General features: G+C 55.7%; 2 protein-coding genes across 2 annotated transcripts; one reads left to right on the top strand and one right to left on the bottom strand.

Annotated features, from left to right (window-relative positions):
• Positions 1 to 4,431: 4,431 nt before the first annotated feature.
• On the bottom strand, positions 4,432 to 19,208 carry VAMP4 (vesicle associated membrane protein 4). Its single transcript, XM_067300689.1, has 7 exons — positions 19,032 to 19,208; positions 15,675 to 15,721; positions 15,266 to 15,316; positions 7,927 to 8,027; positions 6,972 to 7,051; positions 6,114 to 6,165; positions 4,432 to 5,085 (listed from the first exon to the last, which is right to left on the bottom strand). The coding sequence occupies exons 1-7, from the start codon at positions 19,095 to 19,097 to the stop codon at positions 5,057 to 5,059; spliced, it is 426 nt and encodes a 141-aa protein (XP_067156790.1). The 5' UTR covers positions 19,098 to 19,208; the 3' UTR covers positions 4,432 to 5,056.
• A 1,094-nt stretch (positions 19,209 to 20,302) lies between these two features.
• MYOC (myocilin) lies at positions 20,303 to 23,023 on the top strand. The gene is made up of 3 exons (XM_067300432.1): positions 20,303 to 20,783; positions 21,086 to 21,205; positions 22,148 to 23,023. Exons 1-3 carry the CDS (start codon positions 20,303 to 20,305, stop codon positions 22,930 to 22,932), a joined length of 1,386 nt encoding a protein of 461 aa, XP_067156533.1. The 3' UTR covers positions 22,933 to 23,023.
• The last annotated feature ends 2,768 nt before the right edge of the window (positions 23,024 to 25,791 follow it).

Here is a 25,791-nt window from a genome sequence, read left to right as displayed (position 1 = left end):
GGGAGAGCTGCCGTGGCCCAGGCTTCACCTCCATGTATCCGCGTGCCAGTGTTTGGTTTATGTACAGCTGCATATAGGGTCCCTCTGACATTAAACACTTCGCTAAGAAAGGAACGTGGCTATAGCTGCAAGAGACAGGGAATCCAGTGCGACTGTTCCTGTTCCCCACTTCCCCTGAGGTCAAGTGAAATCATTTGTAGTCAGGGGAACTGGTCACTGGCTTGTGCTCCAAGCTCCGCTGCTGTTTACTCCCTGACCTTTGGTAAATCTTTCCACTTTCTGACCTCTGAGTTTCCCACTTGGGACCCGTCGGGTTTGCCTTTCTAAAGCCACCTGCAGGGTCAGCTGGAGTCTGGAACAAAAACATTAGTGGGGGGGAAGCTGAACCCAGGAGTTAAAAGATGCTCCCTGCTCCTGGTGCTGACTGGGACATGCCTTGTCTGTCCTGCTGCTCTTCTAATCCACACAAATAACATAACAAATCAGTCCCCCAACATCTGTCAGGAGAATGAAGCTCTGTTTGCTCCAGCCCTGAGGGAACAGCTGAGTCCTACAGGAATGGGGCAGTGAAGCCAAGTGCTCCCTGGCCAAACAGTGGTGGAGGACACTGCACCCCCCTGGCCCCACTGATGCTGGGAGAAGATGCTGTGAAGCCTGGAAACTGGCAGCTCGGGGAACAGCAGGCTGCAGAGGGGCCTCAGTGTGGGTAGAGCAGCAAGGCAGGTCTGCCAGGCCTCCCCATCCACCCCTGCAAAACCCACCCGAAGCTCCTCTTTCGCAAGCCACTCACGGGTGGCTCCTTCTTCCCCTCCTAGTCAGAGCTGGTCCCAGTGCCAGGTGGGGGAAGCCTCTCCCCACCTGCTCCAGAGTTGTGGGACCACCACAGATCTCTGCAGCCTCTGTGCCCCAGGGTGAGGGATCCCAGCCCCACCGGTCACACTAGCAAGCCTGGGGAGAGGAACCAGCACTGGATGAGGAACGCACAACTCCAGCCAAAACATGCCGTTCCTTGTAAAAAGTGACCAAGTGGAAAACAGCCACTAATGAAGAGATCTGTCTTCAGCACACTGAGGGAATGGATAAAACAGACCCTACGCTTGGGTGGAGGAGTTGTTTTTGTTGCAAAATCTCCTTCATAACATCAAAATGAAAACCAACCCCAAGGCATGCAGACAGCTTCTCCCTGGCACTGCTGGAAATGACCCTTTTCCAGTCACTACAGTTCTCCTGCTGATCAGTCCGTCATGGGACTGAATAGGTTATAATGTATAACGTAACCAAGGTATGGTTAAGAAACGTGAGGAGGACTACTCTGTAACATACCAGGCATCAGATATGCTAATGGTCTTATCAGCTTTGGAAAATCTATAGAACTTGCCCTATGTCCAATTAATTCTATTAAAGTTACTGACCAGGAGTGTTGATTTGCTGTTGCTGGTGACTCTCAGGTCCACTTCCCAGCCATGGCTGGTCTCTCAGGAAGGACTGTGCTCAGAGCAACCCTGGCATTCAGTGACTTGAGCCTAAAACTCTTCAAAACACAGTCCTGGTGACTCAGAGAGGGGTGCTGAAGACAGTGCCTGGTCTTTAGCCTCAGCAGCTCTTCTTGCTTTTCATATCAAGTACAAACATTTGCACCCCGACCTCCTGGGAGATATTGCAAAAAACACTTAAGCAGCCCTCGCTGTTGAGGAACGTGCCAGGGTGTGACCCTGCTCGCTGGGCTCAGCTGTCTGGGGTGGTCCAGGTCCAATTCCTTCAGTATCGGAGAATGAATCCAAGGTAGCAGGTGGGTGCATGCACAAGACACAGGTGGTCCTAAAACACTCTCCATTAAAACTTAAAGCTGTTTGCTTTAGCACTTGCTTTCGCAGCAAAGCCATGTTTTCTGGGCAAAGCCTGCTGGATCTGGACTTCAGCCAGGACCTGCCTTTAGTCCCTGCTCCTGCTGTGAAGGTACAATGTGTCCGTGTGGGGAACATGCATCTCTCCTCTTGCTGAAAAACCTGCCCCATTCAGCTGGAGGCTGCCTGGGGTGGAAAAAGGGAATGTCTGTCCCTCCAGCAATGTTCTGGGATGAACCCAGCAGAGAAGCCCCTTCCCAGCCTTGACAAGTGCTCAAAATACCCATGGCCATCGCTTTTCTGTCTCCATGAGAGCCTACTGAGGCCTGGGCTCACCTTCCTTCAGCTGGTGCACCTCCTCTGCCCCGGGCACCGTGGGGAAAGGCTGCCCTGCTCCCAAGGTCTGGGCTCAGACTGGCTCCTCGAAGGAGCACCTACATCTCCAGGGCCTCCCTGGGCTGGGAAGCTACGTTCAAGCTGCACCACAGCACTAATGCAGCCGATGAGCTGTGCAACCCCCGGCCCTTGCAGGACAGACAGCTGGGGTCAGACATGTTATGTGGTTTAAAGCGGAGCTAGAAGTGTGCTCAAGGCAAGTTAGCAGAAGGAAGGTATCCTCGCTGCTTCCTTCCGTGGATTGTAGCAATTCAGCTGAAAAACTTGTGCTTTTCCTCTAAGCAGCATACTGCTGGGATGCTGCTAATCACAGTCTTCCCCAGGGTTGTACATCCAGCTGCTTGTGTTGTCTCAGTGAGGCACTACGATATTTTAACGCTAACTGGAAACTCCCTAGGAACATGCTGTTGACAAAGATCTGCCAAACCCAGAGAGGACAGGGTTCTGCAGAGGCAGCTTTGGCGGTTCCTACAATTCACACCCATCTTTTTCCTTCCCCAGCAGCACCTGCACAACACGGGCCAGAATTGCCCTGTGGGCACCAAGCCATCGGCCACCTCTTAGCTCACAGGAGCAGCAAGGAGGGGAGGGCAAGAGCTCCCAAATTCTGCAACTATTATCAACTTATTTGATAAAATAGAGTTGCCATGAAGCCTCAATCCTACCAGCATCCATTTTCCCAGGCCCTCAGCCTAGCTTTATAGCCACACTTTGCCTCTAGCAAGCAACTGCAAAACTAGCTTATTTTGCTCAGACCTGGTCCCCGTATGGATTTGAAGTCCCAACATGCTCCTGCAGCACCAAGTTCCTTCTGTGGGCGGCAGCAGCAGTAGCAAAGGCAAGATGGGGCTGGCAGGGAAAGCCAGAGGTGTTGGCAGGACTCTCCAGCAGCAGGAGTAGAGTCTGCCCTGAAGTGCAGTACAGGGCAGGCACAGCACAGGCATTATGTGAGCTTGCAGTGCTGTTAACTCATCTTCCAGTCTGGCAGGAGAAGGCACCAGATACCTGGGACACCTGCAAACCTCCTGAAGACACAGTCACTCTTCATTTACCCTCTTAATCCCTAACAGGTTGAGAGTAGCCAGAGGCATAAGCAAGATGATTTTTATCCCTTCCACTGGGTGCATGATTTTGCCTTCAGGATCCTAAAACCTGGCTACATGTTAGAGGAAAAACCCAGCTTGGCTTTCTGATTCCCTCCTGGAGCAAACAGGGCCCATGAAGGCAAAAAACTTATCTACTTACTAGCTGGGCAAGTGGAGCTTGTAATCAGTTCTAACAGCCTGCTGTGCTCACTGTTAATCCCCTTCTCTGCATGGAGCAGCAGCACCACTCAGGTGGAAACTGCACAAGATCCTGTGCCTGGAGGCAGGCTCAGATGAGGAGGCTGGGAGGTGGCACTGGGAATTCTCTGGGGCACCATTTCCCCTCTCTAACATCACTTCAGACACAGGCTAAGCAGGACAATGTATCTCTCATCAACAAAGAGACAGCAAAAAAAGAACCAAAAGAATCTGATCTCAGCTTAAGTCCCAGCCCTCGGAGCCAGAAGGAACGAGGGCCTTAAAGACAACGGGCAGACAGAAATGCCACTGAATGCCCAAGACCAGGAGTGAAGGTAACAGCCGCAGCCTCCTCTTATTCAGGCTGTCCATGCTGTGAGCAGGGCTTCAGAGGGGCTCTGGAAAGCATGTTGATGCAGGAGGCCCCTGCAATGCCCTCCAGGCACACAGAGACGTGCCTGGAGTTTTGACAGAGGGTTGCACAGCTCTTGCACCCAGATGCACCCCTTTCCCTGGCCTTCACATCAGTCCCATCTGCAGATGGAGGAGCTTGGCTCCTATCCTGTCCAGCAGGAGCACAGGGGCTCCTACCTCCCCCAGCATCCTGATGCATCTGCCCACCAGATCAGAGAAGCACTCAGTACCGTGACGACCACAGCAAGGTGAAGGGCTTTGAATATCATGTGGGCTCTGTTCATCCTGGACTGATTTAAGGAGCAGGAGAGTTGCCATACTCCTGCTGTGTCTCCTGTATCATCGGGCTGTCTACTACAGAGCTGGGCTTTACACACTCTTCTCACTTTTTTTAAGAAAACACTCACACAGCCCTTTCCTAGGGATTCCCGACAGTAGAGAGCCCCGAAAGCATCCCCCCCAAGCATTATAAAGACATGCAGGAACTCCACGCGTACAGTCAAAAATAGGTTTACTGGAATGTCTTTAGTAACAGCTGTAAGCAGCAATACTGAAAACACTGAGCTTATGCATTCCCATGGCAGGATCAGAAAGTCTTCTGGCTTGTAAAACCTATTTTTTTTTTTTTCGAATATGAGAAAAACAACACCCTTGCTGTTCTTCACAGAAGGGTCAGTTCCCTGTAACATAATGGTACGTTTCTCTTTAGACATGTTTCCCCTTCTTTGCTCTGAGGAAAGGACAGAGTCCCCACTGCCCTCCACAGCAGCAGTGGGGAACTGCTCAAACTGTAAGTATCATTACAACTTAACCATATATACAGATAAACCATAAAGGCAAGTAGCTAGATCCAAAGCAGAGATCCAGAACTCTGCAAAATGGGTGGTTTGGGAACTGAATCTTCTGTTATAAAAAAGGTCTAACAACAGGAGCAGGTACTTGACCAAAAAAGGGTCATTTGGCAGTTCTCAAAATGCTCTGTTAGAACTGGCTACTTGCCACTGCCTTCTCGCTCCTTTGAGGAAAACAACTTCAAAGCTATATACAGATATTTCACTTAAATTACACAGCAGTTTGGTTATCCCAGAGCCAGCTCCACTGAAGCCTCCAGCTGCCCAGTCAGGAACGGTACTTCAGGACTATGGGTACTGAAAAACACACACACAAGAGAAGTTCTCAGCCACATGCCTTTGAAGGCAGCACCAATCACTGTCAGGGAGAGAAAACTCCACATTTCTTTAGTCACAAACACCAAGCAGCTGTGAGGGAAAGCATGTTTCCAAGCTCAAGCCAATGCAATCTGCTGCCTGTACACACACTAGACAACACTCCCTGCCACCTTCATCTCCTTCCAGCTTCCCAAAATGAAACCAGATGGGATTTTCCATCAGTCTCTCTCTCTACAGTGCTCCCACCCTGCTGTCTGCTCTGTGACTTCCGCTCCCAGCTGGACAACGGGCCATGCTGATTTTGCTGAAGGGCAGCATGGGAACTGTTACAGAGCTGATGGGAGAAAAGCCTCCCTCCAGGACCACTGGCACAGAAGAGCTGTGCTCCCATGCTGGGCTGCTTGGATCCTTGGAGCACATCACTCAGCAGGCAGAGGGCTGAATTACTTCTCTGCCTGGAAGAAACACACTCTGGTCGTTACTACCTATTCAGTAGGAGAAGCAGAAAAGGACCAACCTGCAGGGAGCAACAGCAGAGCCTCCAGGCCAGCTCCTTGCTGAAAATTAAGCAGCCCAGCAGCTTAGGAAAGGAGCATATGCTGGGAGCAGACCCATTGCAAAATGGTTTGCGTATGTGGAGACGCCCTTGAAGACATTGCTCTGGTCTGAAACTCTCCCATCTCCCTCTACAAGCCACGCAGCCTCTGCATCGGCTGGTGCTAACCCTGGATCACCACAGCTTTGGCTGTATCTACCCCTCCTTCTTTAGTAACAGTAGGACTTGGTTAGAGCCAGCTCCTCTGTGTGCACATTTAAACTTTGCAGAGCAGAAGCACGGTGTAGACTACAGACACCACATATTACTGCTTGACACAGCATGGGGTGCAACAGGAATGGCTCAGGCGCTTTCCCTCCCGGGGACAGCAACACCATAGCGTCATGCATGGTGCAGAGTGCCATGAACATTTCAACGCCAGACACAGCTGGGATGACTTGAAGCTACTCACTGATGATCACAAGCAGGAGAATGACTGCCACCAGGGCTATGACTGCCTTCATCTGCAAGAGGAAGAACAAAGATAGGTTACAGGGGATGCCACATGTAGCTGCTTCTACCTGAATGGAGGCCTTTGGCCTCCAGTCCACAGATGCTGATCTGTTCAGCTAGAAAGTACAGCTTCTTGCCCTAGCGGGGAAGGCCAGGTAACCACTCCCACGTCAGAGTGCAGCAGATGACCCCCTGCAGAACAGAGGCCCCAGCAGTACCTGCTTTCAAGCAGCCAGCTACTTCCCATGACAAATAAGGCAGGCAAACATGTCTGTGTATTGCCGTACACAAACTGACCCAGAAGACCCCAAAAGATCCTGCAATTCCTTTGCGACTCTGCCGAGGGGATGCCTTGGCCTGGGCAGACCTGGCTCCGTCAGAAAAGAGTGGAGAGAGGGGGTCCTGCCAACTCAGAGCCAAAATGCTCTCCCTGCAGGATCATGGGCAAGCAGGTCAGGAGGGAGGACAGCTTCAAATTGTGCTGCCAGGAGCACAGCTTCTCACACCCTGCCTCATCTCACAGGGCCAGCTTCCAACTCGGCTAACCGGACCCTGGCTTCCCCAAGGACTGAGCAGGAGAGCTGCCTCCTGCCAGCTCCCATGCCAACTTCATGCACCATCTCTAGGGGCACCTCCAACACACTAAGCCTTCCCTTGTTCACACTGTTACAGGCAAACCCACAGGACAGGACAGGCGCTTCCTACACCTTATTTGCTCCCTTGTATTCCTGGCACCCAAAGTGACCCTGTTGTTCAGCCCGGGACTGAAAGACCTGCATGAAGAAGCCCACTCCTGCCTGTTCCAGTTCTCACTCACCTTGCAGCCTCGCCACCACATCTGTCTTCGAAGCTGTTTGGCTCTATTGCTAAAAGCTGTTGCATTGTCTGATAAACTTTCTGTTGAGAAGGAAAGAAAAGAGGCAATTCAGAAGCGCACACACCAAGCATCCACTTGTTCCACTAACTCCACTTAGTTTCAAGCAATAGACTTAGCAATAGGGGCAGAGACCCAAACACAGTGCGAGTCACCAAAGCCATGGCAGACTCCAGCACTCTTTGTCTGGGAACACACGCAAGGCTGCAGAGTCCCACCGAGCCCCCTTTGCACTGGCTGCCCTCTGAGAAGGGACTGCACTTTGCAAGCCAGAGAGCAAACAGACAGCTGAAGTGCTCAGCGCCATTGCGAGTCAGACCAATCTACACTAGCTCAACGGCCAACTAGATCACAGCATCCAAACACCTCCAAACCCCTTGGCATTTACGTGCCCAAATCTCTTACAAGATTGGTCCCATATCACTGCAGTAACAGTGCACTGGGCTCTACTGAGACCACACAGGAATCAGGACAGCTCAGTACCAGCTGGTGGCTGCATACGCAGGAGGAGGTTGAAGATCAGTTGCAGTGACAGAGGAGGGATCAATTCCTGAGGGGTGATCAAATGATCAGATACCCAAACCCAAGCTGTTTAGTGACCAAGCCAAGGTGAGGCACCAACCAGCAACTTATAGGCACCAGTGAACTTGGGCTGGGGCTCTGCGGAGCAGCAAAAGGTGAAAGTGGAAAGAGGAAAATGTAGGCAGAAAGTTAGATCTGCAGCCCAAGGCTGGGAAACACCGTTCTTAGGAAGGCTGGAAATACAAGGCTGCACGGAACGGGGCCAAGTCTGCCTTTAGGCACTCTCTGATTTGGAACCTGGTAACCCAGTCCAGCAAAGGGGAAGAGATGTGGGGAAAAGGACAGACAGACAGGGGAACTGCATTTGGCATTGCACCTGATTTATCTTGCAGGTCATCCAGCCGCTCGCCTCTCTCAATCACCTTTGTGATGTTCTCCTGCATAACATCAATGACTTCATCCACCTGGTTCTGGACACTAGAGCAAAGCAAAGCCAGAGTGAGGGGCAGGAAGCAAGCGCCACCGACTGCACATTGCAGCGCTAGCCCTCGCGCAGAGCTGCCCAGGCTGCCAGGATCCAGGGAGCTCACCAACGAGATCCAAGGAGACAACAGCGGAGGGAGGTCGCTGAGAAAGCTAGAGGCTTGCGTCTCCTGATGCAGCATCGTGCAGGGTTGATCTCTGGCAATGCCAGGCAGGGCGACAGAACACAAGGGGGGCTCAAAGAGAGTACTGGAAAGTCAGCAGAAGTTGGGCACCCTCCTGTGAGGGGGCAGGCATGGTGATCCAAACGCATGATGAGTGCAGGAATCACCATCCCAAGCATGCGTCTGTCTGGGAGTTTAAACCGAACAGCTTTAATGCTGTGCTGGGACATTACAATACTTGTGAGAGTAGTAGAACCTTTAACACACAAATGTCGTAAGAAAAGGCAGACTGCTGTTTGGTGGCCACCCCTGCTGTAGAAGAGCCCACATCAAAGGGGAAATCATGCCTTATCTTTCCAAAGATGCCAGAACCCAGCACCACACCTTTGCTAAACAACTTAGAGTAAAACTAAAAGGAGATGTGCTCCCCCCACCCCTCTCCAGAATGTGAGTTGCCAAATGAAACACAGTCTGCCAGGGCATCAAAAGGACAGTAAAGAAATGGTTGATATGAACTAAACCAAACTATTATAATCCAACTTCTTACAGGTTATGCAACTCTGTGGGTAGTCATTTCAGTGAACGGTAACCGCAGGGTTATTATAAATGCATTTATTCACTCCATAAAAAAGCCACATTGTTAAGAGAGAAAAATTCTCCTGGTGGAAAAATACTGCTACATTCTGGTTTGTATTTTGGAGCTAAAAACATTTTATTGTCCTGGAGATGGAAGTAAGAAATTTCTTGGGGCCCTAGGGGGACTACATTGTTTGAGACATACCATGCTCAGAAAGTAAATGGCAGCAGCAATGTCTTGGAGGCACTGCTATGCACAGGGCAACAAAACAGAAAATAACCCCAGGACACTTACTCTGCGTAAAGTCTGATGGTTGACTTCTTAGGTTGCATTGATCAAACACACTTAAGCACTTTAAAAATACTGAAATTCATCCAGCATTTACAAAACATGCAGTGTGGCTAGGCCACTTCAGCAGTTCCCCATGTTACCGGGAATAGGCACCTCCTATTAACAGTGCAACACTGGTGTCCCCAAGGGAAAGAAGTTTGCTACCATCTCATCATTCACACCTGCCTAGCATCCACACTCTCCTGCTCCCCAAATTACCCAGCGATAACCTCTTCATCCTCTTTGGACCCACTGAGAATCTTCTCCTCCCCATCAGCATCTTACAGATGCAGAAATTCAGAGATGCTATTTGCCAAATCAGGGTCTTTACAGCAGCACAACGCCCGGCACTAACACGCAGGGAGCCATCATCCAGCACCTAATCCCAGAGCACTTGGCAAGTAGAGGACAACATAACCTGTCACAGCCTGGGCAACCGAGGCCAAAAGAGTCACAGCAACTTGCCCAAGGCCAGTCAACAGGGCAGCTGCAGATCTAGGAACAGGACCTCATCCCACCGCTCTCACCATGAGCCACAATGCCTCTAGGTAAAAGTCACACACTTCTGGTTCACACTGACGTAGTTCTCCTGCCTCCCTCACAGCCTCTTACTGAGCAGACACTTGTACCGAGATACACACGTGGGCAGCAGCTGCAACAATGAATAGTGCTTTCAGTGGGAAAGCTCATGCCTTGCACACATTTACGCATCACCCCCAAAACAAGCAAGGAAAGCCACTAAAAGTTTTTTTCCCTTCCCAAGAGCTGGGAACACAGCAATATGGAGGGGCTTCCCAGCTTGGCACTTCAGGTCGGGCTTTGTAGAGCCACTGCACTGTGGCTTCTGGAGTTGGAAAAGACAGACAAACCCTCTGAAGCCAATTTCTGACTCAACAGCCCTCGCACGGCACACGCTGGACTCCAGCAGTGCACTTGCTTTATTTAGGATGGCATAAAAAAGAACCTGGCTTTTCCTGGGCTGCATCACAACGTGCGTGAGAGCAGCATGTCTCCGCACACCCGCCTGGGACACGCAGGGGCTGTTCCTGCCTTTCATGTCGCAGGTGGTCATTTGTCAGGAGTTTCTTACCTGGATGGGGAAAGGCCTGGGTAACCCCCAAGCATCTCAGCAGAAACCTGTCTCACGACCACGAAACTTTTTTGATCCACCATTTGTTTTACAAGGTTGAGAGGCTAGTGGCAGAACTGCCACCATCTGGCACAGGCAGAAGGTGAAGGTGGCACCGAGGAACCAGCCAGTCACTGCCAGGAAGCACGTTTTATCCCTGCCAGCTGGAAGGGTGAAGGCGCCAGCCCCACGCGGGATGTACGAGGCCTTGCACCCCCTCCCTCGGGCCACGAGCACCTTGGCAGAAAGGAGGCACGCTCTGCCAGGGAGTCTCTTTACCTAGGCGCAACGGACAAGTCGAGCTCAGAACTGCAAGCAACTCTATTATAGCTGCCACACTTCGGGTGAGAGAGGAAAAGCAGAAACATCTGCTTTCCCACACGAGCTAACTTGGCAAAAAACTGATGTTAAGGCCTTGGAGTTAATAGGCAGAAAGCTACATTTTCAGGATGCAAATATTTCTAAAACCATTTACTGGCTTCAAAATAAAGACTTCCTCCCACAACAGATTTGTAACCAAGTTTCTTGGTGTGACTAACAAGTGGAAGCAGACAAGGATACAACACATACAGGAAGACGCAGCGCAATGCAATGCTCCTGGTATCCCCACCCCGCACAGTTCAGAGCCTGCAGCAATGTTGCTGCAGTCCAAGGTACCCCAAAACATTAGAGGCAAATGGGGACAAGTGGGTAACTCAAAGCTGCTCTGCTGTGTACCAGTATTTAGAAGACCCTATGGAGCTCAGACCATACTGCACAAGTTGCATCTCATCATCCTTCCTCTTTTCACTGGAGCTAGGAGCTGCATGCCAAACTGTGCCTTCGCTATTTACCTGCAGCCTGGTCATGCTGTTAGCCTCCATCTAAGAGAAACGAAGCATTTCAGAGACAGGGAATGGAGACATGGAGAAATGAAGGCCTGAACTCTCATAGATGCCTAGGTGTTTAACTCCCACTGAAAGCAGAGTCATTTGAGCACCCCAATACCCTTTGGTATCTGAACTAAGGGAGAACCCAGGAACAAGCAGAAAGGAAGAGACCAAGCCAGGGAGCTGAACTCCGGTCTTTGGGGTGCCACACAGTGCCTCAGCCCAGGAGCCAGACCATGCTTTCTGCTCTCCCTCATCCATCACTCCTGCAAAAATGCCTCTCCGGCAAGGGGCTGAAAGATCTGCGCGTTAGTCATGCAGCCTCAGAGCAGACTTAACAATTCCCTCTAGTTCTGCATGCTTGAGGTTGGAAACTCAAGTCACATCAAGAACAAAACATTTCCTCATTTTATTTGGCAAGAAAGAATGAATCCTCTAAGAGGCGGCGCACTTGCTGTAGGGGAGCTATTGGCTTCTGACATACACATTTCACGTATTTCACTCCTGCATCTGTACTCTGTCAGATTTTCAAGAGAAATAAAGTAGAATAAACACCTGCCAGGAAAGGGAGTAAGACAAAAGCATAAAATATGTCTCCCGTAAGTCCTGCTTCATATTAATGAGTGCAGATACGCTGCTTTTAACAAGGACAGTAACCGCACATCTGTTAAAGTAGCAACAAGAGATCCACTGGCCTTTAACTTGGTTTAGTCTTTGCTTTCACATACCTTGCCTGGTTCAGAGCAGGAGGAATAAGCTTTTCTGTTTTGGCTCCACTGGGTTAGCTACTGAGAAACCCCATAAGCCAGTCACGCTGCGGGGCTAACAACAGTGCCACATGCTTCAGACACCACGACCAGGCCACGCACACCCCGCAGGACCTGTTGCTCTAACTCGCTGCTGTCTCTAAGCTGGCTGCTTGCAACCAGCATGACACACTTTATTTTCCACCCCAGGCTACGCATTGATATTAATAGCACTATGTGTATTTTGGGGAAAATTACACCTAAACACCCCTTGTTGTGGCAGTAATCCAGGAAAAAGAGAACAGGAGACAGAGCCAAGCTGCTCAGCCGGCGCAAAGGCAGGAGGCCGGTGCAGCTGCAGCAGGAGCAGCACAACCTCCGAGCGCTCACTGGGGCACAGCTGTCTGCGGAGACGCTGCCCCACGGGCATCTCTGCTAAACTCGATGATGGGGTATCAGCACTGAGCTGTACCACAAGTCACAGCTTTTAAGTTGCTGCTTCAACACAGCTGTGAGGAACGAAGCAGTTTATGCCTGCCCGAGGCCTTCTGGTCCTTGACAGGATAATACCCAGCAACAATGCCCAACAATATGGTCTCGGCATCAATTCTAAATGAAAGCCGGGACTACAGGGCCCACAGCACGTCCATCCTCCTGCGATGAGCAGCCGGGCCCTGGGAAGAAACCGTCAGCTCTTGCCTTTGAGCCATTCCCCAAACTCCCCCCCTCGTCAGTAACCTGGGGCTTGTACCCAGAGCCTGTGGAGCCGGGGCTGGGCACGCTGGCCACCCTGAGCAGCGCAACGGAGGAATCACGAGGACCACGATCTGGCTCTGGGGGCACCGCAACAGCGTGCTGAGCTGCATCTCCAGCATGAGCAGGAATGCTAACCCAGCAGCATGGTCACCTGAAAGCAGAAGTGTCAGTGGTGAATGTGCTCTCCAGGAACTCGAGCAGCACAGAAAAGGGAGGGATTTTGGCAACAGTGTAGAAAAGATGACCTGTGATGAGAGGCTCCTACTCTGGGACAACACAGAGCCTGAACTTTCAGATATATCAGGGCAAACTATGGCACAGAGGGGACTGTCACATTTCTTCCTACCATTATCACTGGCTCTAGCTCTTCTCTTTTCCCTCCAAAGTTTGCAGTATTCCCAACAATCGCTTCCTGCAGCTGAGCCATCCCTGAGGGTCTCTGCACCAAACTCTCCATGCTGACTCAGGTCCCTTTGCTGCCAAGGACAGCAAGAAGAAGTTTTCAGTCTTACCTCTCACATTCAGTATGCTCCACACCTTTGCTCCCATGATCCTATCACCTCTTCTTCTGCCCAGTCCTCATTGCAGTCTCCTTTTATACCTCTCTTCACATGTTGTTCCCTCCAGCCTTGCACAGCTCCAGTCTCTCTAGCTTTGCCCAACCATGCCTCAGCTCTCCAAATACTCAATTTTCTCCTTGAAATGTCTTTTCTTTATAGCACTTCAGCAACAACCCAACACTTTTTCTCCTCTGCTGAAACAAGAGAGACCCGTACCATTATGAGACGAGGCATCAGCCCACCCAGCACAAAGGCCAGTCTGATCAGAAATGTAATAGTAAGCTACCTGACAAGAAGTGACTACTACACACTGCAAGTGCTTATTGAACACAGCAATCACCGCTGATCAAAGTAGAAAACAGATACTACTACACATAGCCCGGAGAGCCCAGATAGCTGTAGCCACTTGCTCCCCCAAGGGAAGGTTTAGGGACATCCCCCATATCAGGTCCAGACAATTATATGGCTGGAGAGAGAACCTCCGGCAAAGGCCAAAGCTCATATATGTTGGATATCAGTCACATCACACCTATGAACTAGCTGTACAACCCACCAGCTCCTGGATTAATTCTTCTTTCATTTCACTTCCTCTTCCCAGCTGCTGTGTTATCCTTCACCTCCTGGAAAATACATTCTTCCTTGGCTCCCATAAACTCCCATGACTCTCTACCCAAGTCCCTGCTCCCTCCTGGCTGGTCAAGACAGCGAGGAGAGGAGAGCTCTTGTTCTCCTCCACCACGCAGGGAAGAAAGAAGATACTCTGTAATCCTGTTTCAGGACAGGAGGACCAAGGGGTAGGCATTACCCCTTCTCCACTTTGTTGGGGAAGGGGGAGGAGCCACTCGCAAAGACAACAACTATCACTTTTTTCATTTACTTCAGACTAGCGTGGCAGTGCATGAGAAGGGAGGCTTTCTCCACACCAGCTTGCCATAACGATGAGTGTGGCTCTACTGACAGCATCCTGGCATGTGGGAGGGAGCAGAGACCCCCTGTAAACTCAGGGCAGAGTGATCACCACCCTGTCTCCTCCGTAATTCAAGAGCACCTTGTGATTCAAGATAACGTGGTAAGCAGGCACACAACCAAGCATTGCCTATAGCTGACGTTGGCAATGAGTCATCTCAGAGCTGTATCAGCTTCTTCCTGGCGTGAAAGAAATTCCTAATGAAGAGCGACTCCGAGGCTGCAAGCAAAATGACCAATCTGTTAAACACCTGGTCATCAGTTTCCCACAGATTTCTGTTTTGGCACTGGAGTTGCAGGCAAGGGAAATGGCACAGCACAAGCAAGGTTCAGCAACCCAGGGGTCTGTGAATATCCTCTCCCTTCCATTAAGTACCACTATCACATCCCTAATAGGAAACTATGGGGCAAACTGGAGCCCATCACAAGCACCATCCAGGAAATGACTCGCTGGGAGAAGGATCCGGGGTGTTTCCTCCTTCCTTCTTGCCCTATTACCAGGGTGCTTGCTCCTCCTTTCTTGCCCTGTTACAGCCAGTAATCCTCCTCCAGCTGTAATGGTTTCCTGTTTGTCCAGCTGCTTTGATCCCATTGAGTCATTGCTCATCTCCAGGTCATCCAGATAAAGTTTTCACCTAGAGAAGAGGAGGCCAGAAAACCAGCAGCTGCCTGAACAAAAATGGTCCTTAGCTGTTCCTGACCACTCATTTTCTTGAAACATTGAGGAGGGAGTTGCAAAGTAAAGGAAGAGGCAATGAAACAATAAAAACAAAGGGTACATGAGCAGTGAGCTAGCTCAAGTTTAAAATTCAGGGTTAACGCTCCAGAGAGAGAGACTGGTAAAAGCATGAAATAGTTTATCACCAGAATACAGCATGGGCTTTGGAAATGCCACAGCGCTACTGTGCTACCATCCTATCTCTTTACCTGTATTAATGCACAGTTCCTGGATAGTTTGAATCAAGTTTGAGATTTCCCTTAGCGGAAGACAGGTAGGGTAGAAAACCACAACAAGGAGGAGCAAAGCCATGCTCATACTCAGAACTATGCCGGCATACTCTGGTAAGAGAGCAGCAGGAGCTTGTAACGCCAGAATAAAATATTATCCATGTGATACTGGGGAACAAGAACTTACTGCCTGATTTTGTCATTCCTGGGTCCAAATCTTGGTCCAGAAGGCCCTCTCCTGCAGGCAGAGAAGAGAGCAATAATAATGGAAGATACAATGAAAACATACATTTAAACCAAGGGACTCAAAGATAGGCAAGAGCGAACCAATGCCTTGTGGATGGAGGATTGTTCTTATGCCTCCCATCAGTCCCTCCCACGTCTTAATATGTGGGTGCCCCAGTTTTATACAGGTCACATCTGCTAAGTCTTAATTCATGCTTGCTGCCAATGCTCTGGGAGATCATCTCAAAGGAATCAAACATTTTGATCACAAGAAGCCTCCGCCTATTTGGTGAGGAGCAGCTTTTGGTTTTCAACATCTCCAGTCTCAGTTAAGACATCCCATTCCCTACAATGTCCATTCAGAAACTCACAAGAAAAAGTCTTCCTCTTCATCCGAATCTTCCTCTAAAAGGTTCCTCTGCAAAAACAGAAAAAAACCAGCTCGTCAATAAGCAGCCACCATTTCACACACACATTTCCAGACCTTAGGACACAAGCACACATCTCTAAAAAATACAGGCTGCTACACAGCTCCGCAGTTCTGGTTTGGGACAACTCTCACATTACTGCCATTGATCCAAAGTAGGTTTGCCTCAACTGCTGGTTTCTTATGTAGCTTCAGATCCTGTTTTTCTTCCAAGCATCAGTACACCTTCCCACGATGCAGGAAGCAGCCAGTCCATCAGGGTGCTGAATCCTGCCTTGGAAAGCAGCAGGCAGAGTCCCTGCTCATGCCAGCTGGGGTGGGAAAGCCCTCTCAGCTTGAGGGATGATCCAAAGTACTACACTCCATCAGTGGTAGTGGCTCAAAACTTCCATATCACTTATGACCACCCTGGAGTATCCCATCCATGTGGAAAGCTGGATCTGTTGCTGATTCAGAGGATGCTGTTTTTCCAGCCATCTGAAGACAGCACGTCCAAGAAGGACAATAACATTGAAACAGACTCTGGCCTCCCCAATATGCCATGACTGGACAAGTTGGCCCTTCCAATCTGCAAAAGGTGGTGAAGGCTACAGACAGACTGGAAAGCAGGACTGCTCTGCTATCTGTTCTGGTTCACACTGGAGTCATCCTCCTGCACGTGTCTTCCTGCACCGTTCAGAACAGGACAGGATTTGAGATCATGAAATCCTCTTTTTCCCACCCAAATACACATCCTGATTCAGGGACCGCACACTTCTCCTAACTTGCTCTCTTTAGCAGTTCATTGAGCTCAGATTTGCTGTTCCACTACACCTCACGAATTGGTCCAAAGGCTGACTTTTAAAAGCAACCTCACAATCTCACTTGTACCCAAAAGCTTTGGACAAGGAAGACATTACTAGATTTCATCTCTCATATAGTGGCAACACAAATTCGCCACTCCGGCTGAGGGGTGCCAGTAATAGCTACTTCAGGTTAAAAATAATCAAGAGGCGAAGCAGCACCCTACACGCGTGGGCCCAGCAACACAGACTCAGTCGTTATGGCACTAACAGATGCTGCTTTCCCTGTGCATAAATGTGAGCTCCCACCTGCAAATGCAGTGCTCTTATTTTGAAGCCTTTCAGCTTTGTCATATTTGCTCAATCAGCTTAAGCAACCTGTGAGACCATGCGTGAGCTGAAGCCATCATTTCCTTCAAGAGGTGAGTGAACTGCTCTTGGCAACACAGGATCCTCATCTCACTGACAGCAATTGTGAGCTGGAGCAACATTTTAAACTACAGCCAAAACTTGGTTTAAGCACTGTCTGGCCTCAGGATTGGCACATCAAGTTAAATCCATTTAGCCTGAAACAGGCAACTGTACCATTTTGACCCATATTTCAAAGCCTGGCATGTAAAGGGACCTTAGTGACAGGAGAAAAATTCAGCTGTAAAGCACAATGCACACAGTGCAACTTCACATGAGTCTTTCAGACAGCTATTTGGGGAGGAGAGCTGTGACGTGACCAGGACAAGCTTTGCCTAGAGGCAGCTCCCATCAGGAGACAGGAGCACGCTGGGTTCTCACAGCGGTAAATGCAACCTGAAGGAACTGAAACAAGTTCTCCAAACAGCCACTGTTCCTAATGGGGTTCATTTTGTTTTTAAAAACACAGATTAGATTAACTGCATGGAGAGTCCCTTCATTAACAAAATTTCATTATCAACAGTGATATTGGCTTCTGGGACCAGTTGGCCGAATGCTGCAGCAGCACAAGCCGTTTCAGCAAAGGGAGCTATAACTTACCCTGAACTGGCCTCGCAGCTAACAGCACAGAGTAACTCAGGTAAATCTTGGGGTTCCACCACAGGGCAGGATCTTCAGAATTGCAAAAAGGCCAATTACAGAAAGGTGCTGTGAACACAGCAGAGTGATTCCAGGAGAGGAGACCCATGCTGCACAGCCTCCCTCGACCTGCCAGCTCTGCAAACACCACAGCACATAAGTGCACTGCCCAACCAAACACCTGATAGTCAGGCTGTTAACACCTACCTGCCTTCTGTAACATGCACTGCTCCGTAAATAACAGCCTACATCAGCAAACAACAACTGCCGTTTTGTATAAGTAGTGTAAGGCAAACCGCAGTCGCATTCTTCCTCCCAAACAGTGGGAGCATTGCAGGTGACAAACACAGAATAACAGAATCGCTCAATCAAAGCACATGAAACAATTATGCCTTTAAAGCTATAGGGGAGTCACAGCTCTCTGAAGGTAGACAACAAGTTGACCATAACCCAGCAATACGCCCTTGTGGCCAAGAGGGCCAATGGTGTCCTGGGGTGCATTAGGCACGGTGTTGCCAGCAGGTCGAGGGAGGTGATCCTGCCCCTCTACTCAGCCCTGGTGAGGCCACATCTGGAGTACCGCATCCAGTTCTGGGCTCCCCAGTACAAGAGGGATGTGGCACTACTGGAGCGAGTCCAGCAGAGGGCTACGGAGATGATGAGGGGATTGGAGCATCTCTCTTATGAGGAAAGGCTGAGAGAGCTGGGCCTGTTTAGCCTGGAGAAGAGAAGGCTGAGAGGAGATCTTATCAACGTGTACAAGTATCTGAAGGGAAGGTGTCAAGAGGATGGAGCCAGACTCTTTTGAGTGGTGCCCAGCGACAGGACGCAAGGCAATGGGCACAAACTGAAACACAGGCAGTTCCATCCACATACGAGGAAAAACTTCTTCACTGTGAGGGTGACAGAGCACTGGAACAGGTTGCCCAGAGAGGCTGCGGAGTCTCCTTCTCTGGACACATTCAAAAGCCGCCTGGACGCGATCCCGTGCGAGGGCTCCAGGTGACCCTGCCTGAGCAGGGGGTTGCACGAGACGGTCTCCCGAGGCGCCGGCCGGGCTCAGCCGTGCTGCGACTCTGCAGCATCGCCCTCGAAGTCACGGCGCGGCCCCCGCGGCAGGCCGCAGCCCCCGCGGCGCGCCCGCGAAGGCGCGAAGGAGCACCGGCACGGCGGCAGCGCGCGTCCCCTCGCAGGCAAGCGAGGCAGCTCCCGCCCCGAAACGGGGAAGTCGCAGGGCAGCAGCCGCCCCCGAGAGCGGCCGGCAGCCGCGGCCCGGGGTCCCGGGGGCATCGCGGACACACGTAGCTACGCGCCGTGCCGGGCACCCGCGCTCAGTTACTCAGCACCGAGCGATGCAGCGCGTTTATCCGGGTCAGACGCTTCCCCCGCCGCGCCGCGCCGGCGCCGTCGGTAACGGGGCGGAGGGACGCGCCTGCCCCGCCGCCGCCCGGAGCGGGCCGGCACGCACTTACCCGCTCGCTTTTCACCGAGCCCGTGACCTCGTCGTCATTGAGGTGCCGCTTGAATTTCGGCGGCATGGCCTCTGCCCGCAGGGGAGCCGCAACCCCCCACCCGCGCTCACCGGGCCCCGCGCCGCGCCGCGCCGGCGCGAAATGGCCGGTGCCGCCGCGGGGAGTCAGCTGCGCCCATCGACTGCCTCGGCACTCCGCCCGCCGCGCCGAGCGCCGAGCTATCGCCCGGCCACCGGGGGCGGGGCGGGGCGGGGCGGGGCGGGGCGCGGCCAGGGGGCGTGGTCAGAGCAGGGGGCGTGACGAGTGGGGGCGGGGGCGGGGCCTCGCGGCGACTGCAAACGCATTCCTGCGCCTCTGGCTGCGAGCACGGTCGTAAATCTGCTTTTCTGAGAATGTCTTTAAGAGGCTTTGATTTTTCTGGGTTATTTTCCAAAGATTTTGATTTTTCTGGGTTATTTTCAAAAGAATGGGGAAACAAACGTAGTAAAAGCCTGCTGGGAGGGATTTTTTTTTTTCTCTCTCTCATTAATGCCATTAAGTAATTCTCCATGCGTTGTTTTCTCCGGGCTCCCCTCGCCGAGGGCGCGGGTGCTGATGGGCCCCTCGCTGAAGGTCCTGTTTTGCTTTCTGTGGTCGTTGAGGCGACGCTGGAGATCCCCGCTGTTGCCCGCGGCGGGGCCGGGACTGCCCGCCGGGTGTGGGGGGGTGGCGCAGCCGCTCCCGGCCCCCCTGCGTCCCGCAGGGCCCCGGCTTGGCCCAGACGCGCTCTTTCCGAGCGGCGTGTTCCCGGCTGCTGTGCAAACAAACCTGAGGCAATAAACAAAATAATATTAAAAAAAACCCAACCCACACAGAGGGCCGTTTGTGCAGGGCGCAAGCCCCCCTGCGCGGGCTCTGGGGCCCCCCGGGTGCTGCAGCGGGGCCGAGCCCGGGGCGCCTCAAACGCGCGGGCGCCGTCGCAAACGCGTGCACCTTGCTGCAGCGCCGGGGCCGGGGCGGGGGGGAACTGCGGCGCCCGCTGCCCTCGCTCCGGCGTCGCCTTACGCCCCGGGGTGGCCGCCAGAGCGCATATTTTGGCCGCGCGCTGCCGGAGCGCAGCCAGCGCCGCCGGGGAGGCCGGAGGGAGGGGGGGACGGGGGGCCCCCGGGAGCGCCGCGGCCGCTGGGCGCGTGCCGAAGCCGGGCTCTGGAAGCTTCCCGCTGTTTCGCCCCTCCGCCGCCGTATAAATGCGGGCGGCTGCGCCGGGGCGGGCGGCAGTGCCGGCGGGGACCATGCTGGGCGCCTGGCTGCTGCTGTGGGGGGGCCTGGCCCTGGGCGCCGGCGGGGACCCGGCGCGGCCGCGGCGCGGCGACGACGACGACGATGGTGGCGCCGGGCGCTGCACCTACTCCTTCACGGTGGCCGGCCCCAGTGAGGCGAGCTGCCCCGAGGCCGGCGGCGCCCTGCGCGCCGAGCTGGCCGCCCTGGCCGCCCGCCTCAGCCTGCTGGAGAGCCGGGAGCCGGGCGCCGCGGCCGGGCCGGCCGGCAGCCCGCGGGCACGGGGCGCCCAGCGCGCGGCCCCCGCCGCCTGCGGCAACCTGCAGCGCGTCACCTCCCGCCTGCAGGAGGACAAGGGGCGGCTGGAGCGGGAGGCGGAGGAGCTGCGGCGGCGGCTGGAGAGCAGCGCCCGGGAGCTGGCCCAGCTGCGGGCCGCGGGCTGCCCCCCGCGCGGGGACGGGCCCCTCCGCGACACCCTGCACGGCTCCGGCCAGGGTAAGGGCCGGGGCGTGCGTCCGCGCCAGCACCTCGCCACTGCCCCTCCTGCCGACCCTTGTCATGTCCCTTAACTGCCCCCTCGCCCGCGAGTTTTGGGGGGAGGCATCTCGCCTCCAGGGACGGCGGGTTTGGCTCCAAGGGGCATCGAACCCTGCACCCTGCCCTGTTTGCGGCCGAGGTCCCTGCTTTCGGGGGGAGGTGGCTCTGTGTGGGACGGGGGTGTCCGGGTGCCCTGCCGCGAGCCAGGCTGGTTCGGGCACCGGGCTCCCACCCACGGTGCCGCTTCGGCCCCGCCGCAGCCTCCCGCTGGGACCCGCAGACCGTCGACTTCCAGGAGCTGCAGTCGGCCAGGATGGAGCTGCGCACTTCCCGCCTGCTGGAGGAGACGGCGCGCAGCCGCCCGGACGCCAAGGACTCGGGTACCGCTGTCCCCGCTCCGTCCCTCCCTGCGCGCCTCGTCCGCCCTTTCCTTCCCTGAGCCGCTGCTCGCGCTGCCGCCGTCCTCCCCCACCGCCCGGCAACAGCCTCTCTCCTCCTTCGTTTGTGGGCTGCTTCGCCTTGCATCCTCCTTTCTCCATCTCCTTCTCCTCTGCTTTCACTGTCCCCTCATGGCTCCCCGCCGCCAGCTCTGAGACCGTCACCCAACTCTGAGACCCTCGACCCAACATCACTGGGAGCTGCCGGGATGTAACGTGGGTGCAGGCGCCCTGCAAAACCCTCGCAATGAGCAGTAAGGGAATGCAAAAGCCTCCGAGCAGGCGAAGCAGCACCCGCACGGTCACCAAAACGGCTGCATTAGGGGCTTGGGAAAGGCTGCGTCCTTCGGGGCAGAGGACCCCATCTCCTGAGCTTGGAGCTCCTTGGGGAGGAAGCACGGAAAAGTCACAGGATAGTTGGGATAATTCAGGCTGGACCGTCCCCAAGCCCTGTGCGGGTGCAGCGTCCAGCCCGACCGACCCGGCTCCTGGCTTTTGCCTTGAGCAGCACCTCCTGGACGGGCTCTGCGTGCTCCAGCACGGCTTAGAAATACCCCCGCAAAGGCAAAGGCAAAGGCAAAAGCCCCTCTTTTCTCCTTTTCCCTCCTCCTTCGCAGTGCTCGCAGCTGCGTCTCTTCCCTCTCCATCCCTAGGGCTCCTGCCGGCACCAGCTGCGCAGAGCTGCTAGGGCGCTGCATGGCCACGGTCCCGCTCCCTGCCCCAAAGGAGCTTGCTGGGATGCTGCTCGAGGACCTTTCCCCACCGCCACCGCTCGCTCGCTTGCTGCCCAGCGCCTTTGGGGAGATGTCGTCCCCCCGCAGAGCCGGTGGCTGGCGCCGCGGCGGAGCGATAACGCATTTATTTCTTCCCCTCTCCCCCAAGCAGGCTGCGGCGAGCTGGTGTGGGTGGGGGAGCCCGTCGTCTTCGGCCAGGCGGACTCCATCGCCGGCAAGTACGGCGTGTGGATGAAGGACCCAGAGCCCGTGCCCCCGTTCACGCGGGCCACCACGTGGCGCGTGGACACGGTGGGCACCGAGGTGCGCCAGCTCTTCCAGTACGACAACACCGAGCAGTTCAGCAAGGGCTACCCTGCCAAGGTGCACATCCTGCCGCGGGCCCTGGAGAGCACCGGCGCCGTGGTCTACCGCGGTGGCCTCTACTTCCAGCAGCGCCGCTCCCGCCTCCTGGCCAAGTACGACCTGCGGGCAGAGGCCATCGCAGCTGAGAAGGAGATCCCTGGTGCCGGCTACCACGGGCAGTACCCCTACTCCTGGGGTGGCTACACGGACATCGACCTGGCGGTGGATGAGACGGGGCTCTGGGTCATCTACAGCACCGAGAAGGCCAAGGGGGCCATCGTGCTGTCCAAGCTGGACCCGGAGACGCTGGACATCCAGCGCACCTGGGAGACCAACATCCGCAAGCAGTCGGTGGCCAATGCCTTCATCATCTGCGGCATCCTGTACACCATCAACAGCTACACCCTCCCCAACGCCACCGTCAACTTCTCCTACGACACAGCCACCGGCACCAGCCGGCCCCTGAGCATCCCCTTCCAGAACCGCTACCAGTACGTCAGCATGGTGGACTACAACCCCACGGAGCGGCAGCTCTTCGCCTGGGACAGCTTCCACATGGTCGCCTACCCCATCCGGCTCGCCCGCGCGTGAGCGGTGCGGGAGTGTGAGGAGGATGCGCCATGCTCGCTCGCGTGCAGCAGGGGCTCTGGGGTCGGGGGACAGCGGAGCCCTCACGACCCCCCGCGCGCACACGCACCTCACGCTGCTCCCCAGCTTTCCCCGAGCGCAGGCCTGACTCCCGCACGCCAGCACAGCAGCACCGCGACCGGGAGCCTTCACCGAAGCTGTCCCTACTGCGCTCAACCGCGCTGGGGCCACAAGCACGTCCACTGGCACCTCCTGCAAAGTCAGGTCACGCTTGAATGCGGGAAGATGAAATAACATGCTTCTCCGGCGCTCGGCCGAGCCAGCAGAACGCCTCTCCCTGGGCTCAGCAGGTTTGGACGGGTGGCGATGGCAGGACAACTCCATCCTCCACGGCAGGACTGGGCTGGTGTGCGGCAGCGCTGGCCTCTGTGCCAGGAGCCTTTCGGGTCCTGGCAGCACCTGGAGCTCAGCCCCAGCACCGCGCGCCAGCTGGAGGCACGAATTTGGAGCAGGGATGGCTCGGACACAGCGCAGGCTCAGCAGAGCGGGATGGAGTGTCCCGCGGACCCTCTCGCACCCAGCCCCTCCCTGCCACACAGCGCGGCTGTACTGCCCAGCATCCCGCCACCGGCACTGCGTCCCACCTCCCAGGCGGCCGCCAGCTCCGTCCCGTCCGCAGGAACGGCCCCCACGCCTCCGTCAGCGAAACAGCAAGGCGTTGTTCTGTGCTGGCGGTTTTGCCCCCTCCGTGTTCCCGGTTTAGCGGCGCAGCGGAGAAGGAGAGGCGCTCTGCGCCGCACGCCTGGGAGCCCCAAGTGACCGGCACGCGGCAGCCGTCCTCCTGCCGCCGCCTTCCCTCCGCGCTCGCCCTCAGCCGCACGGCGCGCCGCGTTGCTCTGCATGCCCTCACGTCACCTGCAGCCGCCCCGTGCTGTTTTAAGAGCATGCATTTTTAACTATTTATTGTAAAAATGCTGTAGGAGGCTGATTATTCCCCCCGGTGCCTGGGGTAAGCGCAAGCAGCAGCAGCCGCTCTGGCGCCGCGAGCCCCAAAGCCGAGGCGCAGCCTGCCCGGCGAGGCGGGAACGGCGCTCGGCGCGGTCGCAATAAACATCTCCCGGGCAACGCCGCCGCAGCGTGCGCCTCGTCTTTCCAGCCTCGCGCAGCGCGGCTGCCGTCCCGCGGGAAGCGGGGCTGCGTTTCTGGAGGGTTTGGCAGGCTGGAGCCCGGGCCCGAGAAACAGGGCTCGGCGGCTGGGAACGGAGCCCCGCGGCGGGGGGGAGCTCACCCTACAGAGCCAGGCGAGGGGGTCGTGCTGCCGGCGGGACGAAGCGGGGGCCGGGCCAGGGCCGACCCGTCGCCGGCCCCTCCTCTCCTGCAGCCTCTGCAGCGCGGCCCCCCGAAAAGGCCGGCCCCGGGAGCGTGTTACTGAGCGCGAAGAGGGGCCTCGACATGCCCAAAACGTTAAACCAGAGCAAAAATCACAGCGTTGCACTAAGCCCCAGAGATTTGCCTCATTGAAAAGACTGGCGTGCTCCAGGCTACGGGTTTCCAGGCGCCAGCTGGCAGGTGGTGTTTTCACGCTCCTCTCGCTGCTGGAGCAGCGCTGGTGCTTTCCCGGTGTTTTACCAGTTTCAGGGAGTTTTCTGCTCCCACAAGCATGAGGATGGAGACTTTCCCTGCACCCCCGGGGTGGGCGCTAACCTCAGGCTTTGCCGAAGCCAAGTCCGGAGAAGAAGGAGTTGCCGTGACGCTTCCCCCAGCGCGGCAGCGCGGCTGCCAGCCCTTGTCCTGGCCTGGGAGGCAGCCGTGCCTCCGCGAGCCCCAGCCGAACCCCGGGGGCGGGAGCAGCCAGGAGCGCTCTGAGAACAGGGCGTCCCCACGGGGCCCGGGCGCGTCCCCCACGCGTGGCGCCGGCCCCTTCCCCTCCGCGCGACTCGCCCGCCGCCGCTCCGGCTCGTCTGGGAGAGGCGGCGGGTCCGAGCCCGGCTGGCTCGCGCCCCTCGCTGGGGTGACGGTGTTCTAGAAGGGCCGGACACAAAGGGGGCGGTGGAGGCCCCGGCGTCGCATGGGCTCCCCCCGGCCAGGGCCACCACGGTGAGGCTCTGGGGTGCTCGCGGGCTGGGGAAGGGCCCTGCAAAGCCCCGGGGTGGGGAGGGATACGCGGTGGGACACGTCCTGATACCGGGGGGGGGGGGGGGATCACGATGGCCACAGGAGGTCGGCAGCATCCCCTCACGCCGCGACTCCTTGCTCCCTCGCAGGCCGGCGATGTGCATCATGAGGCAACACCAGTGCTGGCGGCTCCCCGTCGCGCCGTGCGGCAGCCCTGCGGCTCCCCGTGACCCGCCGGCCCCCAGCGCCCACGCTCGCGCTGCGGGGGGGACAAGCGCTGCCCCTGCCGCGGGGCCTGGGCGAGGTGGACCGGGGACACATCCCCCCGCTCTCGGCCAGCCGCGCTGCCTTCTCCCGGGGGGAGCCGGGGGCCGGTCCCAGCTCCTCGGGGCCCCGGGGCTGCGCCGTCTACACGCTGCAGCGGAGCGGAGGCTGCGCCCTGGCCGCTGGCTTCGGCAGCGATCCCTTCCCCGTGCTGCTGCTGGTGTACGAGGCCCTGCCCGGGAGCAGCCCCCCCATCGACCGCAGCCCTGTGCCCCCCGTCCCGGCCTGCTGGGCTCTGTACACCCGGGCCAACGCCGGCCTGCGCTGAGCTGCGCCTGGGCTCAGCCCCACGCGGGGAAACGTGACCTGGGAATAAAGCTGCAGCCTGTCACAGGCTCTCCTGGCCTTCAGAAACATCGGTGTTACCCTTCCCCAAGCCCTTGGAGCAGCCTCGGCCCCGGGGCAGACTTGCTGGTAAAGGGT

The sequence above is a fragment of the Apteryx mantelli genome, chromosome 8 (assembly GCF_036417845.1).
Source record: "Apteryx mantelli isolate bAptMan1 chromosome 8, bAptMan1.hap1, whole genome shotgun sequence".
In the NCBI taxonomy this organism is placed as follows: Eukaryota; Metazoa; Chordata; class Aves; order Apterygiformes; family Apterygidae; genus Apteryx; species Apteryx mantelli.
Note: the sequence above shows the minus strand (reverse complement) of the source record. Positions and strands in the feature narration are given on the sequence as shown.

Coding starts and splice junctions, on each gene's coding strand:
- VAMP4 (XM_067300689.1), bottom strand. CDS start 19,097: ATGCCGCCGAAATTCAAGCGGCACCTCAATGACGACGAGGTCACGGGC. Junction 15,317..15,674: donor GAAGAGGAAGACTTTTTCTT/GTGAGTTTCTGA, acceptor CTCTGCCTGCAG/GAGAGGGCCTTCTGGACCAA. Junction 6,166..6,971: donor TGTGGTGGCGAGGCTGCAAG/GTGAGTGAGAAC, acceptor TTCCTCTTGCAG/ATGAAGGCAGTCATAGCCCT.
- MYOC (XM_067300432.1), top strand. CDS start 20,303: ATGCTGGGCGCCTGGCTGCTGCTGTGGGGGGGCCTGGCCCTGGGCGCC. Junction 20,784..21,085: donor CCTGCACGGCTCCGGCCAGG/GTAAGGGCCGGG, acceptor GCCCCGCCGCAG/CCTCCCGCTGGGACCCGCAG. Junction 21,206..22,147: donor CCCGGACGCCAAGGACTCGG/GTACCGCTGTCC, acceptor TCCCCCAAGCAG/GCTGCGGCGAGCTGGTGTGG.